This window comes from Lichtheimia ornata (genome assembly GCF_029851405.1).
Source record: "Lichtheimia ornata isolate CBS 291.66 chromosome Unknown scaffold00076, whole genome shotgun sequence".
Taxonomy (NCBI): domain Eukaryota; kingdom Fungi; phylum Mucoromycota; class Mucoromycetes; order Mucorales; family Lichtheimiaceae; genus Lichtheimia; species Lichtheimia ornata.
Genome location: NW_026695396.1, coordinates 49,611 through 69,141, shown reverse-complemented (window position 1 = coordinate 69,141; position 19,531 = coordinate 49,611). Strand labels below are relative to the sequence as shown.

The following is a 19,531-nucleotide window of genomic DNA, read 5'->3' as shown; positions in this document are numbered from 1 at the left end:
GTCTCGTCTCGCTGTTATCGCAACAGATCCTGTAACCTTACGCATTCACGCGCGCGCTCTCTTTCTCTTCCAAACTATCTTTTATCTGCATATACATACATTAATCGCCACTGTGTATCATTTTTTAACAAGGTGAGTATCATAGTCTAGCTGCGGATAGGATGATTAGGTAATGCGATTTTCACACTGACACATGCCAATGTTAAGTAGTAGTAGCCCAACCCTATCTTCGTACATAAATAATGCCTTATATCAACGGTGTCAAGTTTGCCTGCAACAGCTGTATCAAGGTAGAATCATTCATTATCATCATCATTGATGATGCTTCCGAAAAAGGGAGGGAGTGATTGATTTGTGTTTTTCAGGGCCATCGTTCCTCTCACTGCGCGCATGTTGATCGCCCTTTAATTGAAATCCGCAAGAAAGGTCGGCCTGTTACTCAATGTTCGTATTGCCGTCATCTTCGAAAAACCAAACACGTTCACATAAAATGTCTTTGTGGCAAGAAACAACGTTCCATCTCACCAGGTAACGTGACTTTTTGTGCATTCTATGCAACAACCCCCCCCTTCTTGTGGCTGATCATCATCTTGTACCTGTAAATAGAAATGGGTGTAGGTGACCATCATCATCAGCAGCAACAACAACACTTGCATCCACAACAACAGCCACCCTTGGTCGAACCCAAGATTGAACCTGTTACTTCTTCCACAATCATGTTGCCTATGACCACTACCACCACCACCACCGAAAGTGTCATGATCAACAATGATAATAACATGCTTCCTGTTTCGTTTGAATTTGATGGCTTTGATCCGACATTGACACCTTGGGCTCCTCTCGATATCGTACCACCGCAGCAGCAGCAACAAGACACCTGGATGGGCTGGTCCTCTGTGTCACCTTCATCGTCACCTTCTATAGCAGCACCACCTCCTGGTAGTACTACTTCTTCTTGTGCTCCCTTGCCAATGGCAGCGTGGTCATCATCATCATTATCATCCACGTCTTTGGGTTGTAGTGGTTCATGTTGTGTATGTCCTCCACAACCACTTCCACAGCAACCTGAATCCGTTGTTATTACCATCACGCCTCTCAACAATAACAACAACGGTGGTACTCCTACCAATCGACCTACGATCACGCGTGTGGTGACGTGCCATTGTGGACAAGCATGTGTGTGCTCAAGCTGCTTAGTGCATAGTAATAATAATCAACAACAACAACAGCAGTCGCATAACACGTACCCGCAACAACAACAACAACCCCAAATGCTCGGTGTGCTTTGCTAATTCGGAAACCCCATCCTGTACATACTTTGAAGTTTAACTCCACTCCCCTTTTTTCCCTTCAAAAACAAAGAATTGGATTTTGTTATCATGTGCATGTGTGTGTGCGTGTGTGTGCGTGATTGTGTCGATAAAGCTCTACGTATACGTATATGTATGTCATATGAAAAGTAATTTCAACCTTAACCATGAGTGTCATGTTTCAACGCAGAATAGACGCGCGTTCGGTAAGCCGACGGGATGTATGTGTGTGTGCAGGTGAGCTGCATAGGCTAATCAACTAATGCATATTAGCACCCTAACCATCTTCATCATGCGACGGTTGCGGCGTAAACGTTCTTTTTTAGGCATCCAAGCCCATTACGCGTTTGTCACATCTTCTTTTTCTCTCTCTTTTTCCATTTTTTTCAATGGCACGTATACACCTGCTCGCGTTTTTCTTTGACAAAACCCTATAGACTAACGTGGTCACCGTAGGCTGATCAGCTTTCAAAAGAACAAATACAAGAATACAAAGACTCCTTTGCTCTTTTCGATAAGGTAAAAAAATGTCGTATACCAAAGTAACAAAGAAGATCACGATAAGCCAACAACGAGGTATGTACATAGGATAATAATGGATCGATTGATGCACGTGAATTGGGCGCTGTGATGGAAAGCTTGGATATCCATCCCACCAACTCTGAGCTTAAGGATATGATCAACGAAGTGGACAAGGACGGCAATGGAACCATCGATTTCAACGAGTTCCTCACCATGCTGGCAAAGTAGGTCCCTCCAAGCTGGGCTGTAAGCACGTGTAGTTGACATATATGTGTAGGCGAGGACAGCAAGATCCCAATTCACAAAACGATGAATTGGTCGAAGCCTTTCGTGTCTTTGACAAGGTATGAAACATTACAGGGATAACAAACGATGACATGTTCTAACATGGACATCTTTATTTTGTTAGGATGGTGATGGTTTCATTTCGATCGATGAGTTGCGTCAAGTCATGGCATCTTTTGGCAAGTTCTTTCCAAGTCATCCAATCGCCCTCTCTAACACACATATATAGGTGAAAAGCTATCATCTCAAGAGTTGGACCAAATGATTCAAGAAGCTGATGCTGACGGTGACGGGAAGATCAACTATGGGGAATTCACAAAGATGTTGTTTAATTCATAAATCATTAGCAGCTCACGTGAGTTATTGTCATGATTCCTCTCATATGGTCAAAATAGTAAATGAAAAGATCTCTTTATCTATATACAAATATTGTTTGTTCTAAAATCCAATCAATGACATGAGAGCATAGCCGATGGTAGCCACACAAAGTACGGCAAATACACTTGAGGGTACGCCATTGACCAAAAAGTCCTTGGTAGTGAGGTAGGATTGACCGAGCTCATTCTCTTGGGATATCGCATTCATGTTGGGGAATCCTGACACGGGCAAACCCATGGCACATGAGCAAACAAATGCAGTGCCCTACAAATCATTGACGTTTTATAAATCAATCCATGTGATCCATACATCCTCCTTTTCCTTGATACATACCATAACCAATAATCGGGGTCGTGGATCATCGAGACGGGCACCCACTTCAGCGACAATGGGAAGAACAATCAATGCAGCGACTGTGTGGCTGATAAAGGTTGCCATGACAAGCACCAAGACGCTAAACACAAATAAAATTTCAAAGGCATTGAAACCAGTGACCATATCCTCAATCCTCTCAGCAATTGTTTGCAGCAGTCCTGAACTCTCAACAGCTTTGCCAAGCGCAATGCCACCCATAGCGAGCATAATGACGTTCCATAAAAAGTTGTTAAAGTCATCCTTGGTAAGCAATCCAGGACCAAAAAAGGCGATGAGTGGAATAATAGCGATGACGCCCATATCACCAAACGTGGATTCATAAGTGTGAGCAAGGCACCAGAGGGAAATGGTGACCAGGGTGACAACACCAACGTAAACTTGTGTCCAAGTGACAGGATCTTGTGAAGCACGTATCTCGTGGATCTGAGGCGTGTGCTTTTCGGGGTTGTAGTTCCATAGCAACCAAAGCCAAATGATAATGTTGCCAACGATACACAATGGGATAGCCACCAAAAACCATTCAGCCCATGAAGGGGGTGGATTCATATTCTGGATGGCGACCACGTTTTGGGGTGAAGAGATGGGTGATGCCATACCGCCAAGGTTGGATGAAAGTGCAATGCCCATAATCAAACATGAACCAAATGTCGAGTCCACCGGAAGTGTTCGCAAGATGGGTTGAATCAATGAAAAGCAAAGGACGGGTGCAGCCACATTGCTGATCCACATGCTTGCAAATGTTGCCACAAACATGTTCACCAATAATACCCGATTGGGTTTCGTTCCAGCTCTTGACAATACAAAGGTTGCCATCGATTTGGCAATGCCATATTTGCTCAATGCACCAGCAATCGCAAATCCTCCCAATAACAACATGATGACGGGTGAAAACATGGCAGCAAAGACTCGTTTGGTGGCATCGGGTGCTGTCAATCGCTCATCATTTTCTCGCATCACTCGTAGCATGACGACCAAAAGGGGTACCAACAAGGCTGTCACAAACAATGGCATCACCTGATGATGGATGTCAATTATCTATCACACACACACATTCCCTTTCAACAATTCAAGATAAAAAGATCTTACCTCGCCCGCCCATAGCATACTAGCCAATACAAGAATAGCGAAACAATAATTTTGCTCCACCTGATCAAAGATGTGTGCGTTGATAAGGACGATGAAGATGGCGATGCTGACGATGAGCATGAGTGATTGGGTGATCTGATCGCGCGTAATCTGCAGGGTGCCACAAGGAGTACGCAGGGTGATGGGTTTGGCAGCTTCACGGACACCGACCGTTTGCATCTTGCGTTCTTGCCCCACCATATCACGCCATACCATGTTACGTTCCCAAACGATACGTTCACGCAAATGCGTCTTGAGATCCATGATAGCTTGATCGAGATCGCCATCGGTGGTGAGGTCGGCGTATAAACGTTCTGTTTCCTGGATACGCTCGTTGAGATGTTGTTTGGATGCACTTTGAAACGGATAAGCGGGCGCAACATGGTTCTGGGTATAGTAACGCTTAAGGCTGCTGTGGGTGATCTTGTCATACTTTTTGAGGATCTTGGAAAACGCCGTCTGATTGAGTGCCACAAATGATTTGAGCTCTGAGAGTAATACAAAGAGATCCACTGTACGCCTACGTAGATCGTTGCCATGCACATGTTGCTGCTCTGGATCGGTGTCGGCTACATTCTGTGACACAATGGCAGGTGGCATATCTGATTCGGCTTCGACAAGCGATTCGCGTCGTGGAAAGTTCCCATGGGCGTCGTGGCAATCACGGTTGACATCTTTGAGCAACTCGTCTGTTTCCTTGTATAGCTCACGCTCCTTCTTCACATAAAACTTGACAATCTTGTCCAACGATTGATCCAGTGCTGCAATGAACCGGCTGTTATCTCTCTCCACCGTATCCGCATCGCTCATGAGGGCTGTTCGTTCACTGGCAGGTACTTGTTCATAGTCATCGGATCGAACATGAGATACACGCTCTCGTTCAGTAGAATAGATAAGTTTCTTGAGATTGGAATAGCTAAATAAATATACATTTGCATATCAATCAATCAATCAATCAATCCATGATTCGGACAAAGGAGTGGTAGTAGTATGGTAGCACATGCAACGCATAACTTACGGTAGATAATATTCTGCCCAATCCGGTACAGCATTGAATTGAAGTTGATGGGAAAACTTCATTAAAGTGTGAAAAGGATAGAAAAGAAAAAGAAAGGAATCCGTGCCTTGTACGCACACCTCCTTTTCCCTTTGAAAATACCCACCACACACAGTGCTTTGGGACACCAACTCCGATAGAAAGGTTACCTTGAAGTTGGGTGCATGAGTCTATGGATCAAAGATCTATTTTGTTTGTGAACCAATGGATTGGTGCACATGGGGTAATTGACCACGGAATACGTCGGTCATGGTTCTGAATTCTACCAGATGAGCCTGATCATGCGTACATCAGTCAAGGAGACCTCACCATCAGGCTGAGATTGTTATTATGTATTGTACTTTTACTTAATCACCCATGAACATGAGATGTCTCACATTTCCCACCAGTGCAATGGTTCAAATGTACTACTTTAAGATGCACAGCAGATATCAGATGACATTTTCAGGGAACAAGTATTCATAATGCTACGTATAATATAATACAATGGACCCAACAACAATCATCTGTGCACGAAAAAAGTGAACTCAGTTTCATTGTCATGGTTTCATTATCTTTCTATCGCTTTGTAGTTGAGACTACAAAGGTTTCATCTAAAAGTGATGACACAATCCAAATACACCTTCCGCCAAAGACCCTTATATGCACCCTTAGTACCGGATGTTTCACTATGCAATCCTTATGACCATGAAAGAAGCCATCAATACCTTCTTGGTTCGAATCATCACATTAAGGTTATCTCTTCCCATCATTGATGTGACTAATTGACACTCCCCTTTCATGTCCTTATCAAACACTAGCATGGATGAGATATCAAATGTCTTATATTGGAAAAAATACATGACAATGGACCATCTACATTATATACCACGGCCACCAGTAACCTCCAAAGTGTGACCTGTGATATAGCTAGAGAGTGGCGTGCATAGCATCATCACCGAGCCGGCGACCTCCTCAGGTGTGGCTGCTCGACCAAGTGGGATAGCTGCGTATGGATTACCTTGACGATTGGCAGTGGGGACACCAAGTGCCACCTTTTGGCCATCAATTTCAATGCTAGTGCCAGCCTCCTTGGCTCGTGTTAGACGTGTATCAACCCATCCAAAGGCAACCGTGTTGCAGCGCACACCAAAGAGACCCTATGTATAAACCATGTTACTATTTGATGATCCCACTTTATATGTAGTAACACTTCTTACCCATTCCTTGGCAATGGTCTTGGTCAATCCAACGACGCCTGCTTTGGCTGTGGCATAATTGGCTTGCCCAACGTTGCCATGGAGACCCGAGGTGGATGAAATCTTTTCATGCAATCATGTTAATGATAATGATCAGCGCCATTGTTGTTGTATACTTACATTGATAATGGACTTGTTCTCTCCATCCTTTTTGCGCTATGAACCCATCCAAAAAGGGCATTAGCATCCTATGTCATCATCGTTGTATAGTAATAGCCAGCAATTACCAAGTACTTTGAAGCAGCACGGATGATCTTAAAAGGAGCAGTTTGATGCACGTTGAGCATGGCATCCCATTGCTTGTCACTCATCTTGTGAATCATGCCATCATGTGTATATCCAGCATTGTTGACAATATGATTGAGTTTTCCAAATGCCTTGACGGTCTCCTCTACGAGTCTTTCAGGGAATGCAGGATCCATCACATTGCCAGGTACAGAGATGGCTCGACCTCCAGCTGCATTAATATCGGCTGCGACTTGATCCGATTTGGCTTTTTACATAACGCGGTTAATTTCGTGGGTCAACAACTTTTTGAGACACACATGCTTACCAGCATCCAAATCAGTGACTGTGACAAGGGCACCTTCACGAGCAAAGAGCTCTGCCGTACACTTTCCAATTCCTTGGCTACATATCAAAAAGATGTGAATACCAAGAAGCAGCAACAGGATTCTCGTATTACCCTGAGCCAGTGATGATGGCCACTTCTCCAGCCAAGAGACCTTGAGGATAATTGCCAGACAAATGGCCTTTGATATTGTTGAGACGATCCGTTGGAGTAGACGACGACATTGTTGTGTGCGAGGAAAAAGAAAAGTTGGGAAGAGAAAAGGATGGTTGTAATGCGGCATTGTTATAAATGAGTCGTTGTTGGGGAATGATTCTAGTCAGCAGCATCTGAAAATTTCCCAAGGATGTTGATTGCATTATCCTTGCACATAGTGTAATACTTTCCCACGAAAGTGGCTAATGAATAAAGAGAATTGTTGCTATTCTCAAGTGGAAGGCTTTATTGCAATGCTGAATGGGGTAACATGGGATGATGTATGGGAATCGATACTTGATGAATGTTTGATTATGCTGGAGAAAGCGAGTTACCATTGACAGCAATGGATGGAGCCTCGTGGTTGGTCTCGGTCTCATGTTTTTCAAAGTCGCGAACAATGCTTTCCATGGATCGGTTCTTGGTCTCGGGCAACATGAAAAAGGTGAAGAGCAAAGCCAAAAAGCAGATGCCTGCGAAGATAGCGAACGAATAGCCTGCAATAGCAGCAAAGATGACAGGGAAGACTTGACCAATAACAAAGTTCATAGCCCAATTAACAGCCGTTGCCACGGCACCGACAGCTGAGCTGGCATAGGTGGGCGTAAGCTCTGATGTGATCAACTAATAGGGTACGTGATGAGTTAGATGCTCTCCTTAACATTGCATTAGATATACATACCCATGGGATAGGACCAATACCAATAGCAAAAGAAGCAACGTACAAGAACACGGAAACAATCAAGAGAGAAGAGACGTTGTAGACGTATCCAATGACAAGAAGGACCGAAAAAAGACATGCACCAAATTCAGCAATCATAAGCAAAGGACGACGACCCATACGATCAATGAGTAAAACCGATGGAATGGTGATAACAACGTTGAGAGCGTTGGTAGCAATTGCCATGTACTTTGACATACTCGTATCAAGAGCAGAATTGAAGATCGAGGTCGAGTAAAACATCACACCATTCATGCCAGATAACTGTTGGATCATATGCAATGCACAAACTCGTAAAGCGATACGGCGAATAAGAGGATCACGGAAGATGTCAATGATGTTCATAGCTTGGTGGACGGCTTTGGATGAAATGGCGGTAGGCGATTCGACAACTGTATCGGCATTACTGATGCGATGATCGATATCAGGACGAGAGACTTGCGTTTCGAGAGACTTGGAGATGGTATCGAGTTGATCCACTGGAGTAGTAAGAGTGCTCTGCTGGCTGCCATCAAGACTCTTTTCACCATCCTTCATCATACTTTGAGCCTTTTCGGTGCCTCCTTGTCCTTCAACAATCTCGTAGTATTCGTTATCCACAATAGCATCACGACCACGTAGTTTCTGAAGAGCCACATGAGCATCGACGAAGCGGTTTTGAGAAGTCAACCAGCGTGGTGATTCGACACAGGTTGCCATGAGAACAGCTTGCAAGATGGCAGGAATGCCAACAAGAGCGAAATTCAACCGCCACAAAGGAACATTGGAAGTAGGCAATCCAACAAGGGAAGAAATGAAGATACCAATGGTGATAAAGAGTCTGAAAAAGAAACGAGTGAGAATGAAATAAGGATATGCAAAAAGGTTTGTGTGACACACTTACTGATTTAAGGTTCCCATGGCACCCCGCAATTTGATAGTGGAAATCTCACCGATGTAGGCGGGGATCGTCAGCGAACAAAGACCACATGAATAGCCACAAAAGAGACGACCAATGACAAACATAGGTACGTTCACTGCCAATCCAAGTAGGAGTGCGCCTATAATCCAACCAGCCGTATTGTAGATGAGCGTTCTCTTGCGACCAAAACGTGTTTGGATGACTCCACCCGTAGCACCGCCAATAAGACCACCCACACAAAATGATGCTACAGCAAAGCCCCTGTAACAAATACCATTAGTCTTCTATTAGATATCAAATAAATCCATGTATTTACCATAATGATGTGCTCATTGGTATACAATCGGGGAGTAATGGACTTGCCAAATGTTGAGAGCCTCCCTCGCATGCATGTGTCGCGTCAGCAGTAAGGTTGGCACATCCAATCACCCACCCATTACAGAAAGATCCGATGCAGGCCACCACTACGCAATACAGCATGTAGCCTGGTGCTTTTGCTTGACGAGAATCCATTGATGATAGTTGTAATAATAATAATGTTATCAAATAGAGATGTTGAATAACACTGCTTCTTCTTTACTTCACACCAACATAGTCTTTATATATTTCCAGGACCTGTCGACATTCATTTGCTCGGTTTCAAGCACTTGCATGGTAGACGTTTCTATACGGGAGGGTCGGGGCGGTGTCCCGTTTCATCCAATCATGTACAACAACGGGCGGATCGGAAAAGTAAAGAAAACAATGGTGACATGAATGAAGACAATCCATCATGGAAAAAGGGCTAAGGTAGTATAGAAAGGTAGAGATGCCATGTGATCAATCTCATCATCACAGCTATATTTCAAGATCAATGCTAGTCGATGCGTCATGGCCTTCTACAATAACAATGATGTTCGAGCTTAATATAGAGAACATGCTGATGACGGCGCATCATCTACCACACGTAAAGCTTTATGACTTGGATGACTTCCATGCATTAAAACAGCTTTTTCGTGAAGATGGAATACATGTTATTACATAAGCTAGCTATGTTTTACACGCAAAGAAATTCCATGGCCTATGTTTCGGAAGAGGATTGCCATGCATAGCTATTTGCTGCCGTGCCTTATGTCAGCTGCTTTCCTCTTTGGTGTATCAGTAGAGCGGCCCATCATTATGTAACTTAATCACATCGTAGTAGTTGGTGTTGGGTGACGTGTGTTATTGTATGCAAGTATACACTAAAGTAATGTAGGATCATGCGCATGACTGCTGCTGTATATTTCAACAATGGATGGCTCATTTATTTTGATCTTAACATCTTTCACATCTCCACCATGATTACAATAACACGAGAACAAGCTATCTGCATGTTTTTTTACGAAGAATTCAATGAGGAAAACGTGGCCCGCCTAGTCCCCAAGATCGACAGCATGGAGGATCTGGAGATTTGCTACCTGAATGACGATCCAACCGAGCCCGTCCTGATGCACATTCAAACCATTCACGGAGACCCCTTCAAATTTCGCTTGTATCCTGCTCAATATGAACCACAAACGTAATAAGATTCCTTTTGCTTCTAGCTGCCATATCCAATTAAAGAGTACATTCCACATCACATGATAAGAACCAGCGTCTTGAATGTTAGCGAACCTTCTTTCAGAATGATCCCTGTTCGATTGATTATCTAATCGGTTACGTCTGCCAATAGAAAAGTTGTTGCATGCATCTGCATAAATGTCGCTGTAGAAAATTTCGATAAACTCAGGTATCCCGCTCTCAATGTCGGGTGATTAGAAGAAGACCTCCATCACTTGACAAATAGTAGAATATAAAAGTTGCTATTATTATTGTACGACAATTATCTGATGCAAGAATGAAAAAGGGCTACACGCGCACGCACACACACACACACACACATACACAATAATATTACGATGCAGGAGGGAAGAAGGATGATGGGCAATAATGAGAACGAATGACTAAGAGGATGGGGCGGCAATGGGTGGTGGTGTTCTTTTCGCTGTCATCAAAGGTTGATCACCATTATCAGGAAGGATATGGCTATCATCTTCAGACCATGGTGGGCTGGAGGGTTCAATCACGTGGTGCTGGTGGGGATCCGTTTCACATTTCTCACTCATGTGCTGGTGCTGAGAGATGCTGTGTTTGGTGCTTGTGCCTAGCTTGGATTGCCGAGTAGCCCTTGATTGAGGCTTGGTATAATCAAATACGGTGAACTTTTCTTCCATCTTTTGTTGTTCAGGGCTGATGTCTGAAAGGCCACTCGCCTGAGTCTTGGAATCAATATGCTGATTGGATCCGCTACGTTTAGCTGCTCGCTTCCGTGCTTTCAGGGGGTTATCTTCTAACAAGATCTCCTCAAGCTCGTGCGTTGGATCAAAGTTGGCACGCTTGTCCTGTTTTCCCAATATAACTTGTCAGCCTACATTCTTCTTCATATATGGCTCCCCCCCTTGATTTCTCCTACTTACATCAGGTTTAAACGGCGGTTCAAGTTGCTTGCTCTCAACAGCATCCCAATTGTAATCCTTGAACCAGGCATGTCCTTGTAGTCGCTTGAATCCTTGTTCATTGAAGCCGAGACGTTGGCTCACATCACGATTCAATAGTCCAAGCACGAAATCCTTGGCCTCTTCTGATATAGGAATATCCTCTGGGAAGGTGACTGGTTCATTCATAATGGATTGTTGGAGCGTCTCGTTGGTTTTGCCACGGAAAGGTCGCTATGGATAAAGTTTAACAATCTTGATATCATCCCTTGACCTGGCTGTTGCATGTACACTTACAGTGCCAACAAGTAGTTCATAGCATACAACTCCTAGTGACCACCAATCCACTGATGCAAGGTATCCTCGTTTTCTTAAAATCTCGGGTGCCATGTATGCCATAGATCCAGCAATTGACAACAACGGCCTGTTATCCATCAAGGGTACTGCGATATTGAAATCGGTCAAATGAGCATGGCCTTTTTCATTCAATAGGATGTTGTCAGGTTTCAAATCACTAGTCATATGTAGATGTGCGTTAATAATGAGATCCAAATCCATTATCCCCACCATATAAGCATGCATTATTACCGATGAATGATATTCTTTCGATGAAGGTAGTTCAAGGCGCATGATATTTCAGCAGCGTAAAATCGTACATAATCCTCTGGGAATGCGCCCATTCGATCGAGATGAAAACGCAAGTCGCCACCAAGCATAAGATCAATGACCATAAACATGTTCTCATCATCTTGAAAGGCGTATCTCAAGTTGACAATGAAGGTGTAATCAATTTGTTCCAAAAGTCGCCTCTCGGAAATGATATTGTCGACCGCTCGCATTTGAATGCATTTCGCCTTGTTGATGTATTTCAACGCAAACAACTGCTTGTGTGCCTTATGCTGTACTACTCGCACTTTGCCAAAAGCCCCTTTGCCCACCGATCGTAACAGCACGAAATGATACAAATCAACTATGTCGGCCCCCATTAGTATACGTTTGCTATCGACGGTTCATGTCAATGTCACCCACCTTCTTCATTGAAGTCAACTGCTTCTTCTTTGCAGCATATTGCACCCATTGAGTAGGTCGTATGTCAGTATCGGGAAGGAGCGAGCTTATCAAGAGGTCGAGGTAAAAAGAGGGCTCGGGTATTGGTGTTCAATGGGTTGGAGCCAATGAGATCAATGTTGGAGGAGACCAGTGCCGAGTCAAGCTGAAGGACGTGAAGTGGTGAAGGAACGAACGTTGTCGTCGACCAAAGAGAAAGGAAAAGAGAGAGAGAGAAAGGGAAAAAGAAGAAGGGGAGATGATGTGAGTGAATAATGTCGCTTATACTGCGTATTGCCCCCCTCCTTCCACGAAGCACACTCAACACCCACACACACTAGATCACTCCTATCTCCCATTCCTCTTGAAGGTTGCAAATAAACAAGGTTGAAAGAGCATGCTTGTAGTACAAAGAACGATGATGATGCTTGTAAAGTCAAGGTTAAAAGAGAAAATGGCGTGTGAATGGTTGGCTAAAGAGGGATCATCTCCTCAAGAAGGGGAAGCTTAGTTCATTATTACAATCTTTTACAGAATGAGCACGCTGCTTGTCTTTATCATCACCGCCCATGACTTCATTCAAGCCTTCAAGCACAATGAAAAAGCCTTTCTTCTCTCTTTTACTGCCGAGAAACATTGTCACACGTTCGTGTCTTTGGATATTGTTACACCACAGGAATCATTAATGTCGATCATCAAGAAGTTTATTCCGTTTCAATGAAAATGATAACGTTGTGGCATTCAATGATGGATTTGAAAAAGAGAACGAGTTCGCTGAGAAAAGGCATCTATCTTGCGTGCTGGCTGAGGAATATCCCTCCTTAATCTGTTTTCCTGCTGCTACCTTTTCCCCTTCTCCTTTTCTTCATCACAGAAGCGATGAAGTGCTTCAACTAAATGCAAGTCTATCCTTTACCTACGTAACAACCATGTTATTTATCTGGATGGGAAATGATAGAACTCAAAAGGCTCCAGAGTGGGCATCAAATCATGTATGTTAGTTTATGCATCGATGAGCATGCTACTGGTGCTGAGCTAATAGTGTCACGGCACGATTGGTGCTCCTCAATTTAACTTATCGGTCAGGCTTTTACTCCTGTTTTAGGCATAATTCAAAAAGCAATGATGGTTGAAGGGTAACATTGTGCTAGAAATGGTGGATGATGAATAGCTAGTTGAACGTATGTTTGATGACTCCAAGGATGATGCGAACCCCGCTTTCATATGATCGTTTAGGATGATGGTAAAATAAAAAGCCTCACATGTCACCTGTAGAAGCCTTGCATGACAACGACTTTTTCGCTGTTAGCTTCGGGGTCTTGAGTTCTCCTACAGATCTTAGCCAATATGCTTGGTACATAGTTGCATCCAACAAAGATGGACTACATACGCTTCATAACCCATTTCAACCAATACGATCACTCTATCAGCCCAAAGCCCATACAAGATGCTAGCATGAAATGATATCGTGTTTATTATACTTTGGAATCCAAAGGTAAAAGAAATGAGAGGACTGCTTAATCATTCTTTTGCTTCTTAACACGAGTCAAATAAAAGTAAAACATGTCGGCAGATTGGCCAGCTTCAGGTACAGCCTCTGAGCGAAAGTCCATTGTACCCATGACAGTTTGCTCATCCACCAAGCGAAAGTAATCAATGATTGGCTTGTCATCATATACCATGGCAGCAGATACCACACCACGAAATTCGATTTGGCGGATCTAATGATCAATAATGCATTGTCAGCATGATCATCAAAGAATTAGTGGAATACACACTTACACGAGCAAGGCCGTATTCTTCACACCAAACACGTTCTCCAGGTTTCTCACCATGCAGGATCACAGGTTGTACTTGTTCGATGGAATGAAATGTCTTGCCAGCCCAATTGATTTGGCGGAGGGCTTCACCTGATGGATGTGCGTCGTTGAAGATACCACCATTCCATTCACCAAGCAAAAATTCCGAGCTGATGGGCTTGAGTTGATTAAAAAGAGATTCCAATTGTGCGTGATCCACAGCATCTGAGCTAGTCGTAAGCTTGAGAACTTGTTGTTCACTATAAAGAGAATGGGTCATTGTCCATGGCAATATACATAATGAGGAGAGCTACATTGATACTTACGCAGACATGATAAAATTGATTGTTATGAAGAAAGAATATGAGAGACCATCATGATGATGCCTGTGGTGATATATATAGCTTCATTTTCATTGTCAAAGAAAAAGGGGGAGGAGGTGCATCTGGCTGCAGCAGTATAGCAATAAGGTTAGCCCTATAGACCACATCATACAACGACACTTTGTCATGGCAACGGACTTACGTTGACAATATTACCGTTTGGTATTAGTAGTGTTCATGAATGATGGTGGTATTGTACATGTATAGATGGGATCTTTTTAGATCTGGTACACCAGCGATAGAAACGTGATGAATATGGATAGCAGCTATCGGTAGCCATGGATACGCGTGATGATTTGGAGACATGTAGAGGTGAAAACGAAAGGGATGATGGCATTTTGTTTTACAATTGGTTGCTCAAGTGACGTGGTTACACTCCATCTTTCGACACACTGAGGAGGAGGAGGAGGAGTTGAAGAGAGGACACTAGACCGCACCACCGCGTTCGTGGGTTAACTGTGAGCAATGTCAGAAAAGTACAAAACACTCAAAGTCAAAGAACTCCAAGGTATGTGTGTGTGTGTTTATTCATTTCCTCTTCCCATTCTACACGTGTTATCTAGCTTTGTATTCAATGCGTCTCATACATTGTAACAGAGATCTTGCAAAAGAACGGTCTTCCTGTCTCCGGCAAAAAAGAAGAGCTCATCGATCGCCTTGTCAAGCATGATGAAAGCAAGGCTTTGGAGTCACTTGACGATCTCGCTGGTCTTGAGGAATTCGAGGAATCGAAGCTTGATCTAGAGTAAGTATTGTGGACGGCGTCTAATATGAGATACTAATATCATCTTAGTTCACTTGATCCTGACCTAAAGTCATTGAACGACAAGCCTGAAGTTGCCGAGAAACCCAAAGAAGAGCCCACCAAAGCCGAAGAGAAGGATACTGCTGGTGCTGCTGCTGGTGCTTCATCTACATCCAAAGCCGATGCTACTACATCCAATGATAAGCCGGCCACTGAACAATCAACCACCACCGCAACGACTACAGCTACTCCTACTACGACTGAGCAAGAGGCCAAGGATGAACCTCCCAAAGAAGTCGTCAAGCCTGGTAGCAGCTTCAAGTACACACCTATCACCTTTGGCAAGAAGCCCGCTGCTACGACTACCAGCACCAGTCCAAAGCCTTTGCCCAAAGCAACTACAGCAGCCGCATCAAAGAACGATGATATTGAAAAGAAGATTGAACGTGCCAAACGCTTCAATGTACCATTGGATGAAAAGACCAAGCAGCAAATGCGTGCTGAGCGCTTTGGATCGGGTAAAAAGACGACGACATCATCGGTAAGAATGATCCCATGGATGAGGTGATAGGTATATGGATACTGATATCGTATGTCATGATACAGGGTATTGACCCAGAGGTGCTCAAGCGACGTGCTGAGAGATTTGGAATCCCCACCAAGGAAGCTGAAGAAGAAAAGAAGCGCAAGCGTGCTGAGCGCTTTGGTGTTCCCGTAAGTGTTATTTTGTGGGTCATGAAGATGTCACTTTTCTGATCCTTTGTGTGTATAGGAGAAGAAGCAGCGACGTTAATGCAACACGCCATATTACAACTTCACCAATACACCTTGCAAATGCATACTACACATTCATCTACGTTATCGTTTTGAACAACATGTCATTGTCAACTCCTTTTTTTCCCCCATCACATGAATTGAAATATACAACATGACGACTTTGAAAACAGGAAAATGATCACAGCCTTTTTTTTTACTGCATTATGATATGGATGAATGGATGATGATAGGAAACAACTATACACAGAGAGAGAAAGAGAAACAACAGAAAAGCAAAAAAAAGTAACATGAAGAGGCAAGATATACATATGTGGATGGGTCACGGCTATGTGAAATAATGGATGGGGTATCCGCAGGTGCTGACATATACATAGGGATGAAGAAGAAAGAAGATTGTTTTGTACCAAGGATGCCAGAGAAAGAGAAAAAGGGGTTGTGGGTTGGGAGGATATACAAACTTACAGGGCGAATCCAAATAAAAGCATAAGAAACATTGTCGACCTAGGAGAAGAAAGAGTGCGGGGTATATAATCAAGAAATGAATGTGTTGCCAGGGAACGGGTATGGATGGGTGTATGCGTGGTATCGTTGAGCAATCAATCAGGTGAGCAAATGTTTATACACTCAATGCCACCATGTCAGGTACGAGTGAATCCAATTGGTGGTGATGATCCTGACATGTTGGGGTATCGACTACTGCTGCTGCTACTGCTGATGACGATTGATGAGAGATCCATGATGATTGGGAACGACGTGGTGTAGCAGGTGGCGATGGTGGCAACAAATCACGTGCTAGATCTTGTTGCATTTCGAGTCTCTCGACATGAGGCGTGCGAGTGAAATGCTTGCATCGTTTAATGCGTTCATACAGCTCATCAAGCGAAATACGACGCAATGGATCAACACAAAAGACACGCTTGAGGATTTGATTGAGCTCACGGGAGATGGGAAGGATTTGTAGCAAGAAATCAGGATCACTCAAGTAGGCACAAAATGTCTCATCGGTCAACGATGCTTGTCTCCATGGGTTACGGCCGGTTGTTAGGTTGATCAATATCACCCCCAATGACCATACATCATTAGGTGCCGTTGCATAGCCGACACGATGCTTCTTTTTCCGAAGATCTCCTTGGCATTCTATATAATGCAAGATCTAATCTTAGTATCTTTGTTCATCCATACATAGTCAACTTTTTTTTTTCTTACCTGGTGAAAAATAAAATGTACTGCCACAGCCGTATTCATTGGAAACAGCTTGAGTCGTAGCCAAACCAAAATCAGCAAGCTTGACGCTTCTGCCTCGATCAAAGACGAGAATGTTTTCAGGTTTGAGATCACGATGATATACGTTATGGCGATGACAATGGCGAACAGCGTCAATAAGTTGCAAAAAGACATGTCGAATAAGCTGATGGTTGCCAACGTAAAGATCTCGTTCTGTAATGGCCGAGAACAAATCGCCTTCTGGACCATATTCCATAACCATATGCACCCAACCAGGTTCACGCACCACACGTTCGAGTCGAATAATATGTTGATCATTTGCTGTTGACGACAACCGTGCATGCAATCCAATCTCCGTGCGCTGAAATGCGCGTTGTCGATCATCCAACTTGGCTTGTCGAAGAGACTTGATTGCATAAAGTTTGGGTGCCAATGTCTTGCTGTCAATTTGCTTTGCAAGGTATACTCGACCATAGGCACCTTCACCTAAGACATTAACAATTTCGTAATTGCTGATGCGTGTGCCGAGAGGGAAGCAAGTATTTTGGGAAGAATGAACCATGGTAGTAGTAGTAATTGTAAGTGGGTGGGTGAGTGGGTGAGTGAGTGATGAGGAAAAGAAAGGAACAATAAAAGGTACAAGTGGTGATGGTGATAATGAAGAATGGGTGATGTTGAATGAGGATGGGAAAGAAGATTGAACAAAAAACCGCTGTCTTTTTATAGATGCCCAAGCCAACAAAGACAGCACAGTAACAAGGGGTGGAAAAGATTGAGGAACTGCCTCTTTTGGCAGATCAAGGGTGTTGTCGCTTTTGGGGGACTCTTTCACAAAGCATGGAGGAAGGGGATTGATGATAATGCCTCGGGGGTGGATTCTTGCTACTACTACCAGGAGCACAAAAAAAAAGTCAAAGGGAAAAAAAGGTTGCTGATCAACGCCCAAACAAGCTAACCTTGCTGTTATCAGCAATGATAGGTTTGCTTTATACATGACATTAAATGTTACATGATCACCACTTTCAACTAAGGAGGATGGCGCGCCAGCCAACGCATTATCATCCACTACGCCTGAAAGGAGAATGTGCTGCTGCTTTCACTCTCTATGTATAGTGCACATACAAGGCTCAGCAGCACGCTCAGAATGGTGAACCATGGGATAAAAAGAATGGGTAAGGAGGTGGTGGAATACTTGCAGTTGCCATAATTGTCACTGGTGGTCTGTGTCAAGAATTACCACTACCGTGCCCAATGCATACATGCAATGTTTAACTTTTTCGGACTCTACCTTTTCCATCTTAGTGTGTTTAACTGTAAAACAGGCACTTGAAACCCGCACATTGAAACGTATGAGAATGTTCCCTTAGCATGGATCCAAAGTATAGGATACAAGCGGTGGAAGTGGCAAGCCGCTGCGGATGAATCACAATTGGAACCAAAGCACATCACAGACGCGCAGCAAATGGATGAAGGGAGAAGAGCAACACGTTGATGCGTTATGGAAATCGGTCGAAAAGATTGATGCAGCCGTGTTGGTAATGCGCGTACTATCTTCAACGACACATACCGGCACCATTAGAGCGCGCGCGAAAAAAAGTAGGGAGAACAAGTTTTCTCTTCTCTCTCTTGTGGTTGGTATTGTCTACTTTTTACTTGCCCTGAAAAGCATATACAACCCCTTGACCCCCTGCTTGTTGTTGTTCTTTTGGGTGTTGTGGTCTGTGATGGGCACAAGTAATAATTGATCCCTTTTTAGCAAAAGCCTAGATGGCAATGAGATGGATTTGGAAGCACACGCACGCACATACAGCAGAAGTCAATCATGACAAAAAGACATTTACATAGCGAGTGAGGCTGCAGATCGATATTGGGTTCTTTTTTGGTTCGGTTAGTATCACGCCCACATTGCTTTTTTAAACTCTTATCCCCTTCCTTCCACATTAACCGAATCTACCGCGCCCTCTTGATATAATAATCCTCCCTCATCTCATCATATCAGGTATTAGTACATCTCTCCAAGGGACTTTACAAAGGAGTGAGGAGAATAGCCAATATAGTGTGAACCGGACGTGCCAAGCTCTTTTGGTTTGATTGCATTCTTGGTGGAAACAAATACCACAAGGCGGAGTGGAAAACATGTCTTGAAACGATGATGCCAGAAACTCGGACATCAATGAGTCCATGCGTATAGAGCGAGGACAAGCAAAAAAGCACAGAGCACATGTACGGATATGGCATCGGCACAAGGCCTTAATTTGGCAGCTTGTCGCATGTCCATTCCACCTAATACACAAGCCTTTGACAGTATTTGGATGCATCTATTGTAACAGTAGTACTAGTGGTGCTGATGCCATCAATGTCAGGCAATGTTTATATGCTCTAT

General features: G+C 43.6%; 10 protein-coding genes across 10 annotated transcripts; 4 read left to right on the top strand and 6 right to left on the bottom strand.

Moving 5' to 3' along the window:
- Positions 1-242: 242 nt before the first annotated feature.
- O0I10_010788 (uncharacterized protein) lies at positions 243-1,292 on the top strand (the record flags this gene model as incomplete). The annotated part of the gene is made up of 3 exons (XM_058490763.1): positions 243-290; positions 366-528; positions 607-1,292. The coding sequence occupies 3 exons, from the start codon at positions 243-245 to the stop codon at positions 1,290-1,292; spliced, it is 897 nt and encodes a 298-aa protein (XP_058338463.1).
- A 185-nt stretch (positions 1,293-1,477) lies between these two features.
- On the top strand, positions 1,478-2,456 carry O0I10_010787 (uncharacterized protein; the record flags this gene model as incomplete). Its single annotated transcript, XM_058490762.1, has 6 exons — positions 1,478-1,516; positions 1,767-1,829; positions 1,899-2,056; positions 2,110-2,176; positions 2,242-2,296; positions 2,347-2,456. 6 exons carry the CDS (start codon positions 1,478-1,480, stop codon positions 2,454-2,456), a joined length of 492 nt encoding a protein of 163 aa, XP_058338462.1.
- Positions 2,457-2,555: 99 nt separating this feature from the next.
- O0I10_010786 (uncharacterized protein) lies at positions 2,556-5,075 on the bottom strand (the record flags this gene model as incomplete). Its single annotated transcript, XM_058490761.1, has 4 exons — positions 2,556-2,759; positions 2,829-3,884; positions 3,957-4,911; positions 5,014-5,075. 4 exons carry the CDS (start codon positions 5,073-5,075, stop codon positions 2,556-2,558), a joined length of 2,277 nt encoding a protein of 758 aa, XP_058338461.1.
- An 837-nt stretch (positions 5,076-5,912) lies between these two features.
- Positions 5,913-7,085, bottom strand: O0I10_010785 (uncharacterized protein; the record flags this gene model as incomplete). The annotated part of the gene is made up of 6 exons (XM_058490760.1): positions 5,913-6,191; positions 6,252-6,353; positions 6,411-6,446; positions 6,518-6,783; positions 6,844-6,920; positions 6,976-7,085. 6 exons carry the CDS (start codon positions 7,083-7,085, stop codon positions 5,913-5,915), a joined length of 870 nt encoding a protein of 289 aa, XP_058338460.1.
- A 283-nt stretch (positions 7,086-7,368) lies between these two features.
- On the bottom strand, positions 7,369-9,191 carry O0I10_010784 (uncharacterized protein; the record flags this gene model as incomplete). Its single annotated transcript, XM_058490759.1, has 4 exons — positions 7,369-7,680; positions 7,739-8,597; positions 8,661-8,939; positions 8,995-9,191. The coding sequence occupies 4 exons, from the start codon at positions 9,189-9,191 to the stop codon at positions 7,369-7,371; spliced, it is 1,647 nt and encodes a 548-aa protein (XP_058338459.1).
- Positions 9,192-9,997: 806 nt separating this feature from the next.
- On the top strand, positions 9,998-10,222 carry O0I10_010783 (uncharacterized protein; the record flags this gene model as incomplete). Its single annotated transcript, XM_058490758.1, has 1 exon — positions 9,998-10,222. The coding sequence occupies one exon, from the start codon at positions 9,998-10,000 to the stop codon at positions 10,220-10,222; it is 225 nt and encodes a 74-aa protein (XP_058338458.1).
- A 420-nt stretch (positions 10,223-10,642) lies between these two features.
- Positions 10,643-12,251, bottom strand: O0I10_010782 (uncharacterized protein; the record flags this gene model as incomplete). Its single annotated transcript, XM_058490757.1, has 5 exons — positions 10,643-11,080; positions 11,156-11,407; positions 11,471-11,687; positions 11,762-12,143; positions 12,203-12,251. The coding sequence occupies 5 exons, from the start codon at positions 12,249-12,251 to the stop codon at positions 10,643-10,645; spliced, it is 1,338 nt and encodes a 445-aa protein (XP_058338457.1).
- Positions 12,252-13,737: 1,486 nt separating this feature from the next.
- O0I10_010781 (uncharacterized protein) lies at positions 13,738-14,353 on the bottom strand (the record flags this gene model as incomplete). Its single annotated transcript, XM_058490756.1, has 3 exons — positions 13,738-13,941; positions 14,003-14,279; positions 14,346-14,353. The coding sequence occupies 3 exons, from the start codon at positions 14,351-14,353 to the stop codon at positions 13,738-13,740; spliced, it is 489 nt and encodes a 162-aa protein (XP_058338456.1).
- Positions 14,354-14,867: 514 nt separating this feature from the next.
- On the top strand, positions 14,868-15,940 carry O0I10_010780 (uncharacterized protein; the record flags this gene model as incomplete). The annotated part of the gene is made up of 5 exons (XM_058490755.1): positions 14,868-14,910; positions 15,000-15,147; positions 15,196-15,688; positions 15,754-15,861; positions 15,920-15,940. The coding sequence occupies 5 exons, from the start codon at positions 14,868-14,870 to the stop codon at positions 15,938-15,940; spliced, it is 813 nt and encodes a 270-aa protein (XP_058338455.1).
- Positions 15,941-16,540: 600 nt separating this feature from the next.
- On the bottom strand, positions 16,541-17,710 carry O0I10_010779 (uncharacterized protein; the record flags this gene model as incomplete). The annotated part of the gene is made up of 2 exons (XM_058490754.1): positions 16,541-17,061; positions 17,131-17,710. The coding sequence occupies 2 exons, from the start codon at positions 17,708-17,710 to the stop codon at positions 16,541-16,543; spliced, it is 1,101 nt and encodes a 366-aa protein (XP_058338454.1).
- Positions 17,711-19,531: the final 1,821 nt, after the last annotated feature.